The 22,301-nt window shown below is 46.0% G+C and overlaps 1 protein-coding gene across 1 annotated transcript; it reads left to right on the forward strand.

Annotated features, from left to right (window-relative positions):
- The first annotated feature begins 331 nt into the window (after positions 1–331).
- Positions 332–21,695, forward strand: Hmox1 (heme oxygenase 1). The gene is made up of 7 exons (XM_036188106.1): positions 332–514; positions 12,840–13,215; positions 14,735–15,033; positions 16,768–16,888; positions 17,983–18,474; positions 19,896–19,995; positions 21,017–21,695. The coding sequence occupies exons 3-7, from the start codon at positions 15,011–15,013 to the stop codon at positions 21,148–21,150; spliced, it is 870 nt and encodes a 289-aa protein (XP_036043999.1). The 5' UTR covers positions 332–514; positions 12,840–13,215; positions 14,735–15,010; the 3' UTR covers positions 21,151–21,695.
- The last annotated feature ends 606 nt before the right edge of the window (positions 21,696–22,301 follow it).

Below are 22,301 nucleotides of genomic sequence, written 5' to 3' on the forward strand. Positions count from 1 at the left end.
GTTAAAAAGGCCAGCGATGGCTAGGCCTGGTCGTGCACGCCTTCAATCCCAGCTCGAAGAGGCAGAGGCAGAGGCAGGTGGACTTCTGCCAATTCGGGGCCAGCCCGGGCTACAGAGTGTGTTCCAAGGCAGCCAGGGCTATTACACAGAGAAATCCTGTCTCAGACAACCAAAAAAAAAAAAAAAAAAAAAAAAAAAAAGGCATGAGCGATCATGCTCGGCCTGTTGATTTTAAAATAGCAAGTGTGTGTGGAACTGCAGCTGGTTCCCACGCTTCTGAGGCTCTAAGCAGGATCCCTAGACAACTTCTACACAAGCTTCCAGAGCTCAGAGAGGGGAGGAGGAGGGGCCAGGGTGCAAGCCGAGCTAGCAGCCTGGGCTGACCCCTCCCCCCACTCTGCAGTCTTTAACAATCTGGGGCTAAGCCCTTTCTGCTGAGTCAAGGTCCGGGACAGCGTGGTGCTGAGTCACGGTTCCGGGCAGCCCGTTGCTGCTGCTGAGTCACGGTCCCGAGGTACGTTTTCGCCGAGTCATGGTTTGAACTGCTAGGGATTGAGCCCCTGGAGGCGGAGTCCTAGCAGGAAGGAGAGCGACGGGCTGACCTGACCTAGTGGCTGCAGGGCCGTTTCGTGCTCAGATCCAGCCAGCACTTGGAGACGGGAGCTATGGAGGGACATAAAGCAATCAGCTGCCTTGTGGGGTATTTTGGTTTTGGTTTTTGTTTTTCAAGACAGGGTTTCTCTGTAGCTTTGGAGCCTGTCCTGGACTAGGTCTGTAGACCAGGCTGGCCTCGAACTCACTGAGATCCACCTGCCTCTGCCTCCCAAGTGCTGGGATTACAGGTGTGCACCACCACTGCTGGGCTGCCTTGTGTTTTTTAAACACATCAGGGTAACAAAGCAGAGGTAAAGGAGAGTGCAGAGGACAGAAACAGCAAAGCTGTCCCTCAAAAGCACAGGATTTGGGTAGTCTGTGCTTATATAACGTGTATATGTAGAATTTTAAAGAACAGTTCCCTGGTGTTGTGAATTGAATCCAGGCCTTCAGACACGCTATTACATACTCTACCATCCATCTGCACTGACATCCCCAGGCTTTACAGTTAAGAGTCTGAGTGCTGAGGACATAGGTCAGTTGGCAGAGTGCTTGCACAGTAAGCAAGACAGCCTTGGGTTTGATTCCCAGCACCTACCGCCACCTGTCGTGACACAGCCTTGTAATCCCAGTACTCAGAGGATGGTAGCAAAGCCCCTCTGGTTACATGAGAACTTGCCTTTAAATTAATAAATCAGTTTGAAACAACAGTCCCCAAGTATGTTGTTATTTTTTTCTTTCCCAACACAGGGTTTCTCTGTGTAGCTTTGCCTATCCTGGAACTCACTCTGTAGCCCAGGCTGACCTAAAACTCACACAGATCGGCTTGTCTCTTTCTCCTGAGTGCTGGGATCAAAGGAGTGGACTACCGCCGGGCAGTGGTGGAGCACGCCTTTCATCCCAGCACTCGGGAGGCTGAGCCAGGCAGATCTCTGTGAGTTTGAGGCCAGCCTGGTTTCCAAAGGGAGTTCCAGGAAAGGCACAAAGCTACAGAGAAAGCCTGTCTCAAAAAACAAAACAAAACAAAAAAAAAGGAGTGCACTAACACCACCCAGCCAGGTATGCCATTTTTGCATTCTAAAAATGTTTTAAATTGTATTTATTACTCTGTGTGTGTGTGTGTGTGTGTGTGTGTGTGATGGAGGGCACTCAATGGAGGTCAGAGGACAACTTTGTAGACAGAGGACAATTATCTCCTTCTAACTTTTCAAGGGTTCCAAAGATTGAACTCAGGTGGTCAGGATTGCACTTATACCCACTGAGCCATCTTCCCAGCCCCTTGGCGCAATTATTTTGTGCTAAAGGCTAAGAGCATGCGCGCACGAGAGAGAGAGAGAGAGAGAGAGAGAGAGAGAGAGAGAGAGAGAGAGAGATTGACTCTCACTATGTAGCCCTTGATGGCCTGGAACTCAATTATCTCTGCCTCCTGAGCACTGGGCTTAAAGATGTTCACTACTATTTAAATAAATAAAAAGCTTAGTTGAAAAAAGACCAAGGTGCCAGGAGGTGGTGGCACCTTGGGAAGCAGAGGCCCGAGGATCTCTGTGAGTTTGAGGCCAACCTAGTCTACAAAGCAAGTTCCAGGACAGACAGGGCTACACAAAGAAATTTTGTCTTGGGAGGGTGGGCAGGTGCAGGAGGGGCACCTTGTGGGGGAGAGGGACAGAGAGAGAGACAGAGACCAAGGCAGAACATGTTGGCTCATACCTATAATCCTAGTGCTTGGGAGTCTAAGGTAGAAAGCAAGTTAGCAAGTTCAAGGATAGCCTGGGTTACACAGTGAAAACTAGGCCAGGCAGGACTTCACAAACAAGACATTTTTTCAAAACAAAACTACACACACACACACACACACACACAGACACACACCACAAAACAGTAACAAAGACAGGAAATTCAGCCTTCATGTGGAGGAAACCACCCACAGGCCAGGAAGAAATCAGTGGCCTCCTCGAAGTCAGGAAGTAGGGCCAAGCAGATTCTATTATCTGTCTTTTCTGGTATATGGGCCCTTTCTTCCTGGTGCTCCTTCACCCAGCTCACCCCAAAGCCTCTTTGCCTTGTGATGGAGTCCCTTACCCCTTAGCACAGGCACATAAAAGTGCCTGTATAGCTCTGGCTGTCCTGGAACTCTCTTTGTAGACCAGGCTGGCCTCAGACTTACAGAGATCTGCCTGCCTCTGCTTCCCAAGTGCTGGGATTAAAAATATGCGCCAACTGCCCAGCCAAATAGTTCTTGTCTCTACTTCCTTGAGTGTTCCTGCATCACACACTACTTCTCCCTGTTATCTGTTGTGTCACTTAACTCCCAGACCCGAATAAGAGCTCTGTACCTAAAGCACTTTGCCTCCACTTACAATATAATGAACCAGCCAGGAGGTGGTGGCACATGCCTTTCATCCCAGCATTCGGGAGGCAGAGCCAGGCGGATCTCTGTGAGTTCAAGGCCAGCCTGGGCTACAGAATGAGTTCCAGAAAAGGCACAAAGGTAGGTACACAGAGAAACCCTGTCTCAGGGGGGAAAATAACCAATATAATGAACCATATCAGTTGACTTTCCTATTGTTTGCAATTGTACAATAGTGTGAAGAAATTGTCACCTAGGCATAACTTAGTAAAGAATTTAAGGGTAAAGGAAAATGGTCTGCAGTTTACTCTTTGGTGAGGGTTAATTCTTATTGAATGAAGTATGTCAAAACAGGATATGGTTTTTATGCTTAAAAGCTCACCCTGAGAAAGGGTCAGGGCTATGCTGGGATCCTAAGCACCCAGCATATGAATTGTCTGGTTAATAAATCCATGTGCAAGTAGTTTTTTCTGATGGATACTTCATAACAGGGGGAGGGCAGAGGACAACTTTGTGGAGTTGGCTCTCTCCCTTTATCTTTACACAGGTTCCAGGGGTCAAACTCAAGTTGTCAGGGTTGCTTGGCATTCTCTTTATACATTGAGCCACCTTGCCAAATAAACAAATGAATGGAGACATGGGAAGCTGATATTCACAGCTTATGGTGGAGAACAAGGTTTGTCAGATGCTAGTGACTTTCCCATCCTAGTGCAGAACCCTCTGGAAATTTCTAGATTAGAGAAAAACTGGGACTAAATGGTGGAAGGGGAACTGGCTCTCCCTGGCCACGTGTCACAGTGGATACTTCCCCTGTTCTTCCCCTGCGCCATGCCCAATTCTGAGCTGCTACCTGAGCCAGCCCTCCCCCATACTGAGTGAATGCTATTTTTAATTCTCATTTTGTCAAATGAGAAAATAAAGGCTTAGGAGGCTCAAGTGTACACAGTTATTTGTCAGGATCCTGCTTTGAGCTGCAAACCCTTGCTTGAAGTCTGTTTCATTAGTGTTTACATTGTCCGAGGAGTTCCCTCCTTCATGCACCGTCAAGAGAAGCCAAGACTTGGAGCTATAGCCAGGTTCCACATGGCAATATAGTCCTTGTGGTCTAGGGGTCCAAACAGCAGACCTCCAGCCTGTCTGATGCTGAGGGAGGCTGGGTGATGTTTAGAAAGGGTATGGCTCTATCAACATTCTTAGTGTTTAGGCCCAGTGGGTTGCTCTGAAGAGGAACATGCAGGATGCCAGGCACACCTGGAGTGTGTGTGTGGCCTCCAGGTAGGAGTTGAGCCCAACTTTCTAAGCCTCCTACATTAAGTATGCAGATAATTCCTGGGTGGTACCACCAAGCTCTGACTCCTGTGTCATCTTGCTGCCCAATATTGGGTTGCTTATAGCTAGGTGGGGTGGGGTGTTGGGAGCACTGGGATTTGAAGGGCAGGCCCCCTAAAGTGACTGGTGATAGGAAAAAGCAGGGAAGCCTTGGCTGAGTTTGTAGCTTTGTGGAGCTATAACTGAACTGTAACAAACTTTACATATGTACAAAGGGTGGTGAGTTCAGGCCCCATAATTTTCGAAACCATCCCCACTGCCAAGGTTCTAAGCATATTTATCACTCCTAAGGGTTTTCTCCCGGCCTTCTACCAGGTAGTATATCTGATTAATTTACTTGACATTTTCTAGACTTTTATATTAGCTTAATATATGTATGTACTATATATAACACAATATATATATATATATATATATATATATATAATACAATATATATTGTGTTAACTTATGTTAGTTATATATTTTTATGCATGTTCTTATATAAATGGAATTACAAAGCAAGTGCCTTTTTGGATTTTTGACCCTAGCTGTCCTGAAAACTGAAGTATAGACCAGGCTGGCCTTGAACACACTGAGATCTGGCTGACTCTGTGTCCAGAGTGCTAGGATTAAAGGCAAGTGCTGCATACCTTTTTGTCTTTATCCAGCATAGCTATTTTGAAGACTTAGGTGTTGAAGCATAAATCAGTAGTCCCTTCCTGTTTATCGTGTTCATGTTTACATGACAATTTGTTTATCCAGTCACCTGCTGAGGGATATATAGGTTATCTCAGTTTGAGACTATGACAGATAAAGATACCATGAACATCCCTGAACAATCTCTAAAATCTAAGCCCTTGCTTAAGTGTACATTTCATGCTTGAAGAAACTCTAACAGAGTGGTTTGGTCTAGGAACTTTTTCCGTTTACCTCCTAGGCTCTCTGGCTGGAAATAAAACAACAAAAAGACAAAGGAAGCTGCACTTAGTGAAGCATGGCTTTAATCCCTTCCAGCACTCAGGAGGCAGAGGATCTGTGTTTGGTTCCCAGCACCCACATGGCAGTTTACAATAATCTGTGACTGCAGTTCTACCTAGAACTATCTAATACCCTATCTATCTACTACCCTCTTCTGGTCTCCTTGGGCACCAGGTGTTCATATGGTATACAGACATAACTGCAAGAAGCACCTATATACCTAAAATAAAATAATTAAAATAAAAGATACCTTAGGGGGCTTTCTCTGGGGTTGGAAAGATCTAATATTTTTATTCATTACAATGATACTAGGCCTGCTTTGGGGCAGATGAGGGAGGGGAAAGTACAGAGCTTTTGGGGACCTTATTATCTTCAGTTCAAAAGAATCATGTGCTAACACAGCATGTTGTTAGGGCAACATTCTGATCACCACAATGAAGGAATTTTCAGTAGTAATAGGAGTCATTCATCTTCTTAATTAAGCTCTTCTTGTAAGTGTGGAGTGACCTCACTGTGGGCTGAATTTGCATTTTGGTGTCTTTTCTCATACCTAGTGGGTACATGGGTGTAACTTGGATATTTGTACACTGTATGAAGGTGTATTGCCGTAATTGGTATAATAAAGAGCTGAACTGCCAATAGCTAGGCAGAAGAGGATAGGCGGGACTTCTGGGCAAAGAGAACTCTGGGAAGAAAGGCAGATTTGTCATCTAGACTTGGAGAAGAAACAGGAGGAATAAGATAGAAGAGAGCTAATGCCACAGGGCAGAATGTAGATTAACATAAATGGGTTAATTTAAGTTATAGAGCTAGTGGGACAAGTGTAAGCTAAGGCCAAGCTGTCATAATTAATAATCAGTCTTTGTGTTGTTATTTTGAGCTGGCTGTCCCAAGGAAAAAGCTTCCTATATATGGTGCCCAACATGGGGCCACATATATCCACATAAGGCCTGAAAAAGCTAAAAAAAAAAAAAAAAAAAAAAAAAAAAAGTTCCTAACACAGAAGATGCCACTTCCTGGTGACCACAGTCTCTCTGGTAGGTATGGTGGCATACAGAGGCGCAGCTCTTTTCAGAGGCCCTGCTGTGAAACTGAGCACTTGAGCAGCTAGCACTGGGTACAGACACCTGCCCCACGTGGACACAACACATTCCCAGAGTTGGGGGTGGGTAAATTTGGCTCCAGGGCCAGCACTCACCAGCATGAGGCTAGGTTCTCATGAAACTGAGGGGTCAGAGCCAGCTTCCACAGCCTCATGGCAGTAACCTAGCAGTTTAAAGTTTGGCTCACACAGTCAGGGAACACTGCAGAGGAGCAGAAAAGCCAGGTCCAGACACAGAAAAACTCTAAAAAGGTACAAATTCTTTAAAAGGTGCTTAGGTGCTGAAGAAAGTAAAGAAAGTGGATATAGAAAGTCATAAAAAATAGTTTAAAAATAATAAAGTTTTTAAAGAGAGAGAAAAGTAATATAAAAAAGAATAAGCCGCATAAAGATGGGAAATACACAGGGTAGCTGGATCCTGTATGGTGTTTTGTTGACTTTGAATTTTTTAAATGTTAGTGAACAAAACATGACAGCTACTGAGAGATACTGGATTATGGAAACTGCTGAATTAAACCAGCCTATACATTTAAAGATGTCTTAACTTCAGAATGTAAATCAGGAAATACATTGCATTGGAAGAGAGGTTATACCTTTATTTCCATAGGAAACAAAAAGTTAATGGATTTATCCAAAATTAATAAGGATCAGATTTGGCTGGGAGAGACCACCTGAGGATCTTGGCTGTAGACATGAGGGAGAAAGCCAGGAAAGACTATAGGACAGGTATCGTGTATACTGATCTCTCTGCATGAGAACAGCTCTGAGACTGGATGAGAAATGGTAAGTTTTGTTGGCTACAGACTCTTCATGACTTATTATTACATGCCATCCTTTCATATAACATAGATAAAGATGTATATTGCATTTTGGTTATGCAGTTCAAGTGGACTTATAAAGTTGACAGATGCCTTTTACCTGCTAAAATATAAAATAAAAAATCTTTAGGGTCTAGAGAGATGGTTCTGCATTTAAGAGCACTGGCTGCTCTTCCAGAGGACTCCAGTTCAGTTCCAAGCACCCACATGGCAGCTCACAACTGTCTATATAGTTCCACTTCCAGGAGATCTAATACCTTCACACCAATGCATATAAAATAAATAAGTTAAACAAGCAATAAAAAAATTATTTTAGGGTTGGGGATTTAGCTCAGTGGTAGAGCGCTTACCTAGCAAGCGCAAGGCCCTGGGTGCAATCCTCAGCTCAAAAAAAGAAAAAAGAAAAAAATTATTTAAAAAAAAAAATCACCTTTAGTTGACTTTTACACACTGCACATTCCATACTTGTGTTAATACAGATATATATATATATAAAACCTTTAAAAGTTTATGTGTTTTCATGCCTTTAATTCCAGCACTCAGGAGACAGAGGCAGGTGTATCTCTATGAGTTCGAGGCCAGCCTGGTCTACAGATCAAATTCCAGGACAGGCTCCAAAGCTACACAGAGAAACCCCACCTTGAAAAAAAAAAGTTTGTGTTTTCAGGGGGAAAAAAGGACCAGACACCAATAATGACAAGTAACCCAGGTGATCTAGCCTCTCAGAATGCATCTGTGCAGTTTCCTTAAAATTATGCATCCCAAACAGTTTCAAAGCTGCTAATTGAGATGGTTCAGCCTCACAGACTACTATAGCAAGGACTTCAGATAAGCCCTACAATTTCCCATCACAGAGAGACTAAATAAAAAATAACAGCTAACTCTCCCAGGACTTGATTATTATCCCAATTTTCTCAGGGTCCCCTAAAGATATCATTATCTGGGCTGGAGAGATGGCAAAAAGGTTAAAAGCACTGGGTGTTCTTCTAGAGGTTCTGAGTTCAATTCCCAACAACCACATGGTAGCTCCCAACCATCTGTAATGAGCTCTGGTGTCTTCTTCTTGCCTCCAGGGATACATGCAAGCAGAACACTCTATACATGACAAATAAATAGATTTAAAAAAATGTCATTATCCCCAGACAACAGGAAGAAATCTAGAGAACACAACACCCACCCACATTCTCAAGAGTTGAGGTAGGTGGTTTCTGGTAATTTGGTGGATGTTTGTCATTGTTTAGCATGGGGTTAGTTACAAGTTATTATTGGTCATAGTCAGGGGAAAAAAAACTAAACACAGGAGGTTAGAATCAAGGATCTCATTCTAAAAAGAAAAAGGAGCATAAACGAATGGTAGGAAAAGAAGGGTAGATTATTGAATCTACTTTTAAATTAAAAAACAACTATTACTCTCAAATACTTTACACTGGTATGGATTTTTATATATTGATACATATTTAAGATTATTTTTGTTATACTGCATATATGTTTCTACTCTTGTTTAAGATATTATACCTATGCAACTCATTTTAAAATGTAAAGTTCTATCCTTAAACGTTATTATTACAAACTATTTAGGATAATTAAAAAATATATGTTAGGCTGGGCAGTGGTGGTGCACACCTTTAATCCCAGCACTTAGGAGGCAGAGCCAGGTGGATCTCTGTGAGTTCAAGGCCAGCCTGGTCTACCAAGTGAGGCACAAAGCTACACAGAGAAACCCTGTCTTGGAAAAAAAATAATAAAATAAAAATAAATAAATAAGTATATATATATATATATATATATATATATATATATATATATATGTAGTCATCTATAACAATCAAACTTGTAGTCATATAGGTATGGTTTCAAGGTTAAATGGATATGTTTTAGATAGATGGTCTTCAAACCATCTATCTACAGAGACCTACAGAATATGGCATTTAAGTTGTTTTAATAACATAAGGCTTTTCATGATGAGACAAGCTTGCTCCTGGTAGTACCAATTTACTTCAGAGAAGATGATGGGCATCAGGGAAACTCCATATGGAGTTTACTTTCTTTGTTGCAAAAGTTAGCCACTGGGCAAAGAAACTGCCCTTGCCTTAACTGCTGATAATATGCTATTTGAACTGGATTAGCAGGACACAAAAGAAGGCAACTACTGAGCTTTGCCAAGACAATGCAGGACAGTCCTTCAAAATTTCTGCTTCACATGCTTCACAGAAAAGTCTGTCAGATATTTTAGGCCTGAGGCTAAAGATGGATGCCTCAACATTGCAGAGGAAACTTGGGTGACTGTCCATGAAGCCAGATGTCTTTGTCATTTTTATAGTCTTGGAAGTTGTTTGCTCTGCACTTCCTGTTTACTCAAATAATATTTTATCCTTCTTGGGTCTCTGATGGGGATTAAAGACTAGATATACAGTTTTCCTTGTTACCAAATTCAGATAAAAGAACTTATGTAAAAGATGTAGTTTATAAGGTTGAAAACATAAAAGTTTGTTTTTCTAAAAAGATGTTTTAAAGTCTAAAAGATATTTTTAGGATGGCAATACAAGTTATGATAGAAAATGGTTTAGCTATAAAACTTTGGACTCATCAAGATAAGATAGATAATTAAGTAATTTTTCTAAATTTGCCAAATACAAATGGATTGGACATTGTAAATGTAATCCTTACTTGATAATTGTTTTTATTGTATATAGTTTTACGGTGTTACAGTTAAAACCTTCCCTTTTAATTTAGACAAAAAGGAAGAAATGTTGTGGGATATTTGTACATTGTATGGAGATGTTTTGCTTGTAATTTGTGATAAAAAGCTAGGCAGGAGAGGATAGGTGGGACTTCTGGGCAGAGAACTCGGGAAAGAAGAAAGGTGGATTCGCCATCCAGACATGGAGAGGAAACAAGAGGTACAAGATGGAAGAGAGGTAATGCCTTGTGGCAGAATGTCGGTTAATATAAATGGGTTAACTTAAGGTACAAGAGCTAGAGGGACAAGTGTAAGCTCAGATCAAGTTTTCATAATTAACAAGTCTTCCTGTTATTTGTGAGCTGGCAGTCCTGAACAAAAGCTTGCCACAGTAACTCTTACATCTTTGGTGAACTGATTGTTCTTCCCACTTCCACTTCCAGAGTGCTGGGTTACAGGTGTGCGCCTACATTAGCCTCTGGGCAAAAGTGGTATTCAAGGGGAGGCTAGCAACCCTGAGGATAACAATCTTGCTGGATCAGGACTGGAAGGTACTCCATTGAGTCTGGAATACTTGATGTGGGTGGCAGTGAACAGAGTGAGAATCGTCTGCCAGAGAGGTGGGCTTGGCTAGATCTCCAAGGAACAGGTGTCCCCAAATAAAGGCCTTGCACTTTACCCCAGGGGTAGCCAGGGAGCCATTGACAGGTGTTGAGCAGGGGTGGGAAGCTTCCTCTGTTATCTCTGTGATGTCCTGGGGCAGAAGAAAGAAAAAGCGGGCATGAAGAGGAGGTCCACTTCTCTGATCCAGCTGTGCACCTGCTGTCTATCTATGTGGGGGTTTGCTGTCACGGGGCTCTGACTTTGGGCAGTTGTCTCATGAGGAGTGCTCTTGTTCTGTCCTCTATCTGTGGCGGCGCAGATCTGCCTGCCTGTCAGAGGGTCTCTACCTTACTTATGGACCCTCCTGTCATCGGAATTCCATGTCTTGGTATCAGGCTATTGGGAGTTTTTTCAGCTTTGGACTGTCTGCCCTGTATATGTAGGCTGAAGAGCCTCACTAGAGTCCTAGTCTGTCTCAGGCATAGTATAGTCACTATGCTCTCTGTGAGGATTCTTGCTTGAAGATACCGACACAAATCCCCTTACTGTCATCTAACTGGGGCAAAAGACACAAAGAACTCCAACCCTGGCCCAAGACTCCAGCCCCTACTGAAGCCTGGACTTTGTTTTCCACACCGGCCTGAAAGCAGACCCCAACCCGGACTCCCCCTCCCGCCCAGAATGCTTAGTTGCAGTTTCCTCATTGCTTCGCAGCTGGTTTTTTGCTGTGTCATGGTTGGGAGGAGGGATTTCACACAAAGGCAGATTTTGCTGAGTCACCCTCAGCCTTGCTCTGAATAGTTAGTTGGTACAAAGGGCAGTTTTAGTCTTAGGCAGCAGGAAATGAAAGTTCTAGCAAGGTACAGAAGCCTTTTGTTTGGTTCTAAATTGTAAAGCCCTGTCTGAAACACTTGAAAATGTATGCACGTGAGCGTGCACACACAGGCACACAGTTGCTGCTCTTTACCCCATTCCTCTGTCACAGAAGCTGGCAGTTGATTCTGCAGAATGGAAAGCTTTGAAGTTGCAGCTGATCCCTCTTAGGTCTGTTCTATCCTGGAATCCACCACGGGAGCCTGTGAAATGGGCTGGGGAAGGGGTGTGTGTGTGTGTGTGGATAAGGCTGGGCACTCCTGTAGCAGGAGTTTCCTAACTTTCTAGCTTCCTGAGGCTGACTGTGCATGTCAGCTTGCGGCTGTGTCCCCCATCTTTATAGGAGGTGGGACAGCATTTTCCTGTCCTCTTCCCCCTTTCCTCATCCATAAACTGTGTCTGGACCCATCTTTTGTAATGACCCTGGATCCTGAGGGATAGTAGTCCAGGACAGTCTCACATCTGCACATCTGCCTTTGGAATTTCTTTCTGGTCCTTTTTTTTGTTTGTTTTTTTTTTTTTGTTTGTTTTTTGAGACGCAGTTTCTCTGTGTAGCTTTGGAGTCTGTCCTGGAACTCACTCTGTAGCCCAGGCTGGCCTCAAACTTACAGAGATCCTCCTGGCTCTGCCTCCCGAGTGCTGGGATCAAAGGCGTGCACCACCACCGCCCGGCTTCTCTCTGGTCTTAATGTCAGAGTGTAGACATCTTTGAGGGGTGGGTATTCAGCTAGCCACTGCAGCAGGAAGAAGGGCATGGATTGGAGTCTTTTGGGTGCATGAGGCAAAGGAAGTTAGGAAGCTGAGTCAGTGTTGGCATGGTTGGGGTGCAGGGGCTGGGAAGGGACCAGAACAGCCTGTCTCGTTGCTTCTGTCCCCCAGATTCTGAGTAGCCTATCTTCTAGCTACATCTGGGGCTCCCAGAGAACAAGCCAGGCCCCAGGAGTCAGAAACTCAGGGTAAACAAAAGTTGTGTCGCTAATGGGGCCACTGCCTAGGTCAGTGCCTCCCACTTTGGGTGCCCCAACTCCCCATGTTGAAAAGGAGATTCATGTTGTTCCATTTTCGCAGTCCTTGGGATAACAGAAAAATATCAGAATAATCTCTATATCTACAGATTTTCCATTATCCCCACCCCCCCAGCCCCCAAAAAACTCCTGGACCCTCCATGGCAGGGCTTCAGGTGGGGTGGTCAGGAGGGAGGCCTAGCTTCCTCTCACCAGGGCTAGAATTCTGGTTCTGCCGTCAATATAGCTGAGTGACAAGAAAATCCCTTGACTTCACCGTTCCTCGTCATACTCAAGGAGACAAAGAGGTGCAAATGGCTGTCGGAGGACAGATCTTGCGGCTGCTGTCAGGATCAGCTGAGCTTCTGCACTCACAAAGTACTCCTTTTGTGATCCTAGCTTGGTTTCAGCCCTTTCTGGCAGCTCAGTGCCATGACAGCCAAACAACAACTTCCTCATTCCCTCAAGACCCTTTGTGCAGCCTCATTCTTGCAGTTAATATTAACCATCTGACACGTGCCCGTCACAGGTCCAACCCTGAGGATTTACAGCACAGAGTGGACAGAGTCCCTGCGCACCTGCCTTCTGCCCTCCCTGAGGAAGGTGGCCCTCTCCAGAACATCTATAGAAGCACTCGCTGGGTGGCAGAGGTCATAGCCACTTGTCCTGTCTACACCTTCTGCAGGCAGAAGATATGCCACCTGCTCTCCAGGGAATGTGGAGTCCTCCTGCTACAGTGAATTCACATCCTATCTTGAGCCTCTGTCATGGCCTGTAAAGTGGAGTTCTCAAGAGAGGGAAATGAGTTGTCTGCGTGCAGTAGGTCTGCAGTTCCTGCAGCTGCTCTTCTGGTGTTACTGCTCACAGTGGCACAAGTGGTGGCACAGGTTCTCGGGCACATGCAGGTGAGGCTTGGCCATCCCGTTCCCTCTATGGGGGAGTCCACCCTTGACAGGCAGTTGCCACCCTTCATTAGTCTTTTTTCCAGAGCTGATGACTTGCAACCACTATTTCTAAATGATATCCCTAAAACAGAAGAAACGGCCGGGCGGTGGTGGTGCACGCCTGTAATCCCAGCACTCGGGAGGCAGAGGCAGGTGGATCTCTGTGAGTTCAAGGCCAGCCTGGTCTACAGAGTGAGATCCAGGACAGGCTCCAAAGCTACAGAGAAACCCTGTCTCGAAAAAAAACCAAATAAAATAAAATAAAAATAAAAAAATAGAAGAAACAATCAAAAAATGGAATCCTTGTTGACATCAGAAGTCAGTTTTAGGCTGGAGAGAAAGGTGGCTTAGAGTCTGACAGTACTTGCTGCTCTTCCAGAGGACCTGCATTTGGTTCCTAGCACCCACATGGGCAGCTCACTACCACCTTTAACTCTAGTTTCTGGGGATCTAATGCCCTCTTCTGACCTTCTCAAGCATTTGTGTGTATGTGGATGAATGCATTATACTTGGGTCCACATAAACACATAAAATACTGTTTTTTTTTCTTTTGAGACGGAGTCCTCCGTGTAGTTCTGTCTGTACTGGAACTTGCTCTGTAGACCAGGCAGGCCTCCAACTCACAGAGATCCGCCTGCTTCTCCCTCCTGAGTGATGGGTCTAAAGGCATGAGCCACTATTGCCTGGTTTTTCAAGACAGGGTTTCTCTGTGTATCTTTATGCCTTTCCTGGAACTTGCTTTCGAGACCAGGCTGGCCTCGAACTCACAGAGATCCGCCTGGCTCTGCCTCCCGAGTGCTGGGATTAAAGGTGTGCACCACCAATGCCTGGCACAATAAATATTTTTTAAAGAAGTCATTTTTAACCCAAAACAACACAACTAGAACTCTGAGTGCTTTGAGGAATGACTCAGTACTGAGGGGGCCACGTCATTAGGAATTCAGGTGATTGTCCAAGTCCTACCCTGCTAAGTCTCAGTGGGTATCTATAATGATCGAAGTGTCCTGACTTCAAGGTCTCACATTCTTAGGCATCAGGAAGTCATGGTGTGGACCAGGTTCTAGGACAGCTCGGAGGAGGCAGCCAGACACTCAGGTGCTGCTCTCCATGAGACCCTAGGCAGCACACTTCATTCTCTGGTTCAGTCTACCCAGCACTATGATGTATATGGATGAACATGGAAAAAGTTAGTCTCAGCAGGTGCTGGCAAACCAAGCAGGACTGAGTGTCCTTAACAGGGTTGAGAAACCCAGCTGTCCTCAGAGTTCTGGGAAGACAGATTCAGGTAGACTCAGAACCCTAGGGTAAGTCCCTAGGGTTGCCCACCAGCATCTCATTCTGACAAACATTGTCTCTTAGTTCTGGAACCTTCTAGATTCTTGAGGGGCTACTCCTGTCCAGTCACTGAGAAGGGAGGATTCTGGAAAGAATCCAAATTCTGCCCAGAGGCCACTCAGAGTTCCTTTTTTTTTTCTTTAAGATCCTGCAGCAGTGCTTGCCAGGGTCATATGACTTATCCCCTTGCAGACCAGGCCAAACCGCCCCTGGGCACGGTATTGCAACAGGAGCTCAGCTGGGCGGCTGCCACGTGACCCGCTTACTTAAAAGGCTGGTCCCGGCAGCTGCTCTCAGCCCTGTTTCCTCCAGAGTTTCCTCAGACAGCCATTGAGTGGAGCCCGCCGGATCCGAGCCATCTGAAAAGCACAGCCGGGAGCCTAAAGCAGACGGAACCAGCCTGAGGCAGCCCAGCCCGGTGATGGAGCGCCCACAGCCCGACAGGCAAGCAGCTGCGTGGGGACGGGAAGTGTGGCGATCCTCGTGCCCTGTTCAGCTAGGGAATGGTGTTACCGCCTAGTCTTCCTGTAGCCATGGGCAGCTGGAGGGAGAAAATGTGATTCACCCCTCTGGCACCCTGTGTGATGGGAGTGCCCTTGTGGTATCCAGGTTTGACGGCTGGTGAACACACTGCTGAGTCCTGGATCCTGGGCTCAATAGTCTATGCTCGGCTCTCCCGGTGGCGCGGAGTGCTCTCCTGTCAGGCCGGACATGACTTTGGTTGTGCAGTTCTCAACCTTACAGAATTGCAAAACAGCAATAGCAGGACTAGAGGGTGTTTAGGCTGAGGTTTTTTTTGTTTTTTGTTTTTGTAGGGGGAGTGGGGTTTTTGTTTTTGTTTTTGAGAGAGGGTCTTTCTATGTAGTCTTAGCTGTCTTGGAACTGGGTATATAGAGCAGGTTGGCCTTGAACTCAGATTCGCTTCCCTTTGCCTTCTGAGTGCTAGAACTAAAGGTACTCCGCCACCATACTAGAGTTTTCCTCCCCCTCCTCCTCCCCCTCCCCCCCCCCCTCCTCCTCTTCCAACTCACTTTGTAGACCAGGCTGGCCTCGAAAAAACAGAGACCTGCCTGCCTCTGCCTCCCAAGTGCTGGGATTAAAGGTGTGCACCACTATGTTTTATTCATTATGCATGTAGAGTGGCTACATATGTGCCATACTAACCATATAGAGGTCAGAGGACAACTTGAGGGGCTGACTTTTCTCCCTCTGCCATATGGGTTCCAAGGAAGAGGGGGTTATCAGGCATGGTGGCAAGTGCCTTTACTGGCAGAGCTAGCTCACACTGTCTACCTCTAACCCCTGTGCATTTATTTAGCATTAAGGATTGCTACATTCCAGACAAGCACTCTACCAATAAGGTGCAACATCGCCCCCTTTTTATTTAAAGGCCGTGTCTTAACTAAGTCCTCCAGGCTGGCCTGGATCTCTCAATACCCTGCTGCAGAACTCCTTTGACTGCTTAATGCAGACACTTTGAGTATAATCTGGGTGTGTGTGCAAGGGTTTTTTTTTTTTTTTTTTTGGTTTTTCGAGACAGGGTTTCTCTGTGTAGCTTTGGAGCCTTTCTTGGAACTCACTCTGTAGCCCAGGCTGGCCTCAAACTCACAGAGATCCCCCTGTCTCTGCCCCTGAGTGCTGGGAATAAAGGCTGGTTTCTATTTGTAATAGAAACTTTTTGAAAGAAACCTTCACATTAGGTCTAAAAGCTTATCAAGGTATCTACCCTTAGCCAGGAGTGGTGGCTCATGCCTTTAATCCCAGCACTGAGGAGGTAGAAGCAGACAGATCTCTGTGTTTGAGGCCTGCCTGGTCTGCAGAGTGAGTTCCAGAACAGCCAGGACTACACTGTATTGAAAACCAAAATAAAATAAATAAATCAACCCTTGAGCATGGTCCTCCAACTGGTGTGACTCCTCTCGGTGGTCAGGCCATACTTCCCCTCTCCTTTACTGGGAATAATTAGGACAGGAATTCTCCCTGTGGCTTGGGGGACTATATCCCATAGTATTTAATGACTGATGATTATTTGCATGGTTAAGGCTATGGCTTGGCCTAGTAAAGATGTTGGACCTATTCTGCAGGACCAGTATGTGAAGATGAGGTCCCAACAGTCTGGGGTTAGCTTGGAAAGAACCAGGCACAGTCACCTCCACTGACTCCTCCCTTCTTCCACAGCATGCCCAAGGATCTGTCTGAGGCCTTGAAGGAGGCCACCAAGGAGGTGCACACCCAGGCAGAGAATGCTCAGTTCATGAGGAACTTTCAGAAGGGCCAGGTGACCAGGGAAGGCTTTAAGGTATGTGTGACATGTAGGTTGGCCAGAGCATTGGGGGAGGGTGTAGCAGGTATGCCCAGGGCTCATGCTAATAATTTAATGGAGAGGTTGGAGCCAAGGATGATGAGGGGTTGTCTAAGGAAGTCATCCTACTAATTTTGACACTAGCTAAGAGAGGAGAGGGTCACAAAGCAAGTTCTTGGCCTGCTATGTGATGCTGACAGAGGAGCCTGGACAGCAGGATGGTTAAGTGAACACTAACTCTATGTTGGTAAATTTAGACTCGTCTCAACCTTAGGAGTAGTTAAGAGGGAAGGAAGCCCAGAGAGGTTAAGAGGCCAAACAGTCAGCTTAGGTGGAAACGACCAAAACCAAACAGATAGCCTAATTTCAGAGCATGTACTCTTGGCCTGGTGAACCCAGGGCATTGTATGGGTTAGATAGGTTCTCTCCCAGTGACTTACATTCTTAGTTCTTGGGTTATTGGACAGGGTCTCACTACATAGTTCAGGAGCTCTGAATGCTCCTGAGTCAGTCTCCTGAGTATTTGGACCAGAGGCATGTACCACCACACCCAGATCTTTTGACTCAATTCCATTTTGCTTCTGATGGCAAGGAGAAGTTTGCCTTAGCCCTGCAATGTCCTGTCCTCACGGTGAAATTGTCTAGCTCATTTAACTTCCCAAGCTCATCTGAGAAATGGGCTTTTGACAGCGGGGCTTTCTTTATTGTGTGCCCAGCATACACAACAGACTCTGGCTTTGCTGTTTCCTGGCACAGTGGAATTGATGTCAGTAGAAAATACCAGATACGACTGAATGGTGATGATACACACCTCTAATCCCAGCACTCAGGAGGCAGAGGCAGGCAGATCTCAATGAGTTCGAGGTCATCCTGGTGTACAGAGAGAGACTAGGACAGCCAGGGCTACACAGAGAAACCCTATCTCGGGAAACCAAAAAGAGAAGAAAAAGAAAACACCAGATACACAGTGGAGAACGCTGAACTGGGTGGAGAGGGAGAGGACGCAGGCTGGTGGGGGACAGGAAGCCTTCCAGAAGGCACTCACTGTTGGGGTCTTCTAGGGACATGAGAAACTGGCTTTGATTTTTCAGCTGGTGATGGCCTCCTTGTACCACATCTATGCGGCCCTGGAGGAGGAGATAGAATGGAATAAGCAGAACCCAGTCTACGCCCCGCTTTACTTCCCTGAGGAGCTGCACCGACGAACTGCCCTCGAGCAGGACATGGCCTTTTGGTATGGTCCCCACTGGCAGGGAACCATCCCTTACACACCAGCCACACAGCACTATGTGAGGCACCTCCACGAGGTGGGGCGCACTCATCCTGAACTGCTGGTGGCCCACACGTACACCCGTTACCTGGGTGACCTCTCAGGGGGCCAGGTCCTGAAGAAGATTGCACAGAAGGCCCTGGACCTGCCCAGCTCTGGTGAAGGCCTGGCTTTTTTCACCTTCCCCAACATTGACAGCCCTACCAAGTTCAAACAGCTCTACCGTGCTCGCATGAATACTCTGGAGATGACACCTGAGGTCAAGCACAGGGTGACAGAGGAGGCTAAGACCGCATTCCTGCTCAACATCGAGGTGAGCTTCACTACTCCTCCAAGCCACACTACTGTTATTGGAGGTGGGGGGTCCCGGAGTCACAGTTAAATACAAAGTTTTCAGAGGCTGAAATGCTTCAGGTGGCATTTGCTTTTGGAGATTTTCTATACAGCCACAAAAGTATCTCACAACTTTCTGCAAATGCCTCAATACAAGGAGGAGGAAAATGTGGGTCTTGTAATCATTTATTTTATTATTATTTTTATTTTATTTTATTTTTTTTGGTTTTTTGAGACAGGGTTTCTCTGTAGCTTTGGAGCCTGTCCTGGACTAGCTCTGTAGACCAGGCTGGCCTTGAACTCACAGAGATCCACCTGCCTCTGCCTCCCGAGTGCTGGGATTACAGGCATGCGCCACCACCACCTGGTGATTTATTTAATTTTTTTATGTTCATTGATGTTTTGCCTGTATATATGTCTGTTTGAGGATGTCAGATCCCCGGGAGCTGGAGTTACAGACATTTGTCAGCTGCCATGAGGGTACTGGGAATTGAACCGGGTCCTCTGGAAGAGCAATTGGTGCTCTTAACCTCTGAACCATCTCTCCAGCCCCTAGGAAAGTGGGTTTTGAGCAAAGCCCTGAAAGATAGAGCTGTAGGGGTATAGTGTCCTGTTGATTGGGGTGCTGTGGTGCTTAGGATTCTAATTCATGACCTCCTGGCTCCCCACTTTCAGCCTGGGACCCCTTAAAGGTCCGCCAGGCAAGCACCTGTTAGAGAATTATCCTTTCAATTCCAACCACATCTAGAGACATCCATGTCCTTCTGAGGATATGAAGCTGGGGGTGGGGTGGCACATGTCTTTAATCCCAGCACTCTTTGGGAAGTAGAAACAGGTAGATCTCTGAATGAGGTCAGCCTGGTCTACAGAGTGAGTTCCAGGACAGTTAAGGCTACACAGAGAAACCCTGTCTGAAACAAACAAACAGACTCAGCCCAGCGGAGAGCTGGGTCTCCATCCTGACTTAGTCAATCTCAAGCAAGCCGTACTCCAGGAGCTGTGGTTGCTCCCCTTCAGAAGCAGTGTGAGGCTCTCCATGGCATACCCCTTAGCAAGGACGAGAGATAGCAGGCTGTATGCTGCTCAGCCACCACACAGTCATGTGTTGGTTCAGAGGAGGCAAAATGGTTCTCCTAGTGGGCACACATAAACTCCTGAACTCCAGCTTTAGGACAGCTGTTGTTACTGGTGGGGACCATGTGGAGGTACAGACACATTAGGGAAGCACAGGCAAGGAAGCAAACCAAACCTGACTTCTCTCTCATAAGGCAGGTAGACACATGGGTATGTGATAGTTTTCTTAAGTTGTCATTTCCACAATATCTCATAACATGCTTTAAGCCCTGCCTTCATCTGGGGCCACCAAGTCTCATTAACATGGCAATATGTCTTATCTTCTAGCTGTTTGAGGAACTCCAAGTACTGCTGACACAGGACCACAAGGATCAGAGCCCCTCACAGATGGAGTGGCTTCGCCAGCGGCCTGGGAGCCTGGTGCAAGGTAAAGGTCCCTCTTGCAGGAACATGGCCTGTCTCAGGGATTTTTGTTTTTTTAATTATTATTCTCCTCTTTTCTGAATGTTTTAAGTTAGAAATAGGGTACAGACAAAAGGACCCAGGGTCATCCTGTAATGTGTGACTGGGTGAGCTGTAAGGCTTTTCTACCTTAGTTTCCCCACATTGGTTAATCAGGTGGTTGGGTTGTAGTATATTGGCTGAGGTGTACAGAAATCCCTTAGAAATCACAGAAATCCTTTCATTTAGGACCATCCCCCCCAAGCTTTTTTTTTTTTTTTTTTTGAGGGAGTCATACTGTGGTACCTAGGCTGGCCTCAAACCCTGGGATCAATCAATCCTCTTGCCTCAATCTTTCACAATAGCTGGGATTGTAAGTGTTTCCCTTTTCAGACCCACTAAAGGCTCCTGGAAGGTGCCCATATGAGGCAGGGTTTTGGGGACTTATTTTCAGTGCTGACCCTCCAGGGGACACTAGGAAGACATCTGGACCTTGGGTGCCAGCCCCTCTCTCCTGTTCCTTAGCTGAAGCCATAGTAAGACTTTCAAAAAGACCAGTGACACAAAATGTGCCTTCCCTGAGCCTGTCACCCCTGGGACAGAGTGTGGCCCAGGGAGTGGTGACAAGAGGATGGGCAGAGCAGGCTATATGAAGCTGTCTTGCTCAATGCCATCCTGCTTAAGTCTTTCCCAACTGGGACAGGATCCCATGGCCCTGTCGCTAGAAGTATTGTTTCTGGTGGCTGAAATGTGACCAGTCCTGATGGAGTTAGCTACCTGGTTGGGTCAGGGGACTTTTCCCTTGATAGGACATGGCTGAGCATGGAGGAATGAAGAGCTTGCAAGGGAGTGCCTAGCTTGGAAGGTGTTCAAGCACTGGCTAGTGGACACTGTGTGCTGTAGCAGAAACGTGGTCTTGGACAGACACTGGGTCTCCTTTACTCTGCGTACTTTCATGTCATATACCCCAGGCTGCAAGGGTTTGACCTTTTCTCTTTCTCTTTCAGACTCTACCCCTGCAGAGACACCCAGAGGGAAGCCTCAGATCAGCACTAGCTCATCCCAGGCACCACTCCTCCGATGGGTCCTCACTCTTAGTTTTCTGATGGCAACAGTGGCAGTGGGAATTTATGCCATGTAAATTGCAAATATGCTGAGAACTCTGTCCATGAAGGGCCTTCTCTCTGTAGGGGAGAATCTTGCCTGGCTCTCTTCTCTGGGGCCTCTAAGAAGCTTTTGGGGCTCCTAGCCCCCACCATGTGTCCTCTTTCTCTCTGCAATGGAGGGAGATGCTTGACACATTTTTCCCTCACCAAAATCACAGCAGCCCCAGTTCCTGCAGAAGAGCCAGAAAGCTGTGGCCTGAAGCGGCAGCCATTCTGAGCCCGGTGTCCTTGGTTATCGGCACCCATGTTAACTGGCCATGACTGCTTTTCTCTGGTGTTATGGCCACCTTGATATCAGTGTGTAGAGATGTTCTGTCTTGTGTTTCTGTCTTATTACTTCCCCAGTTCCACCTGAACGGTGGTATTTTGTTGTGTTTTTTTGTTTGTTTGTTTTTTGTTTTTTTTTCTAACAAAGTTGGGCTGTCTTTTGAGGGATGGGTGGGGAAGAGGTATTTAATAGTTGTAACCCTGGTCTCCAACTTCTGTGTGAAATAATAAATGACATCTAACAGTCACTGAAGTGTCTTCATGGAAGTGTCTTCATGTCTCTGCTGTCCATGAAATGGGCCCTACCCTCTCTTTGTGTCTTCAATACCTGGCAGGAGGGCAGCTGATGGTGGCTGCTTTGACATCTGCAAGTGAGCTTTAAGCAGTTGGGCAGATCATACTGACAGTGAGTGTAGGGGTATGTACTTGTGTGTGTGCATGTGGAGACCAGAGGTCAATCTTGGGTTTTTGTTTTTTAAAGATTTATTATGTACACAGTGTTCTGCCTGCATACATGCAGAACACCAAAAGAGGGCACCAGATCTCATTACAGATGGTTGTGAACCACCATGTGGATGCTGGGAATTGAACTCAGGACCTTTGGAAGAGCGACCAGTGCTCTTAACTTCTGAGCCATGTTGCCAGTCCCAATTTTGGGTTTTTTAAGGAGTAACTATAGCAATAGGAAAAAAAATCCAGCATGAACTGAGTCCCCACCTTTCTTTTCAGTGCTGGGAATTAAATCCAGAGCTTTGTTCCTATTAGGCAAGACTCTCACTGAGCTACATCCTCAACTTCTACTTGTGAAATGGTGAATTAGTATTTTACACTCCTGTGCATGTGGTGCTGAGACCAGATC

The sequence above is a fragment of the Onychomys torridus genome, chromosome 5 (genome assembly GCF_903995425.1).
Source record: "Onychomys torridus chromosome 5, mOncTor1.1, whole genome shotgun sequence".
In the NCBI taxonomy this organism is placed as follows: domain Eukaryota; kingdom Metazoa; phylum Chordata; class Mammalia; order Rodentia; family Cricetidae; genus Onychomys; species Onychomys torridus.

Coding starts and splice junctions, on each gene's coding strand:
- Hmox1 (XM_036188106.1), top strand. CDS start 15,011: ATGGAGCGCCCACAGCCCGACAG. Junction 16,889..17,982: donor TGACCAGGGAAGGCTTTAAG/GTATGTGTGACA, acceptor TTGATTTTTCAG/CTGGTGATGGCCTCCTTGTA. Junction 18,475..19,895: donor CATTCCTGCTCAACATCGAG/GTGAGCTTCACT, acceptor CTTATCTTCTAG/CTGTTTGAGGAACTCCAAGT.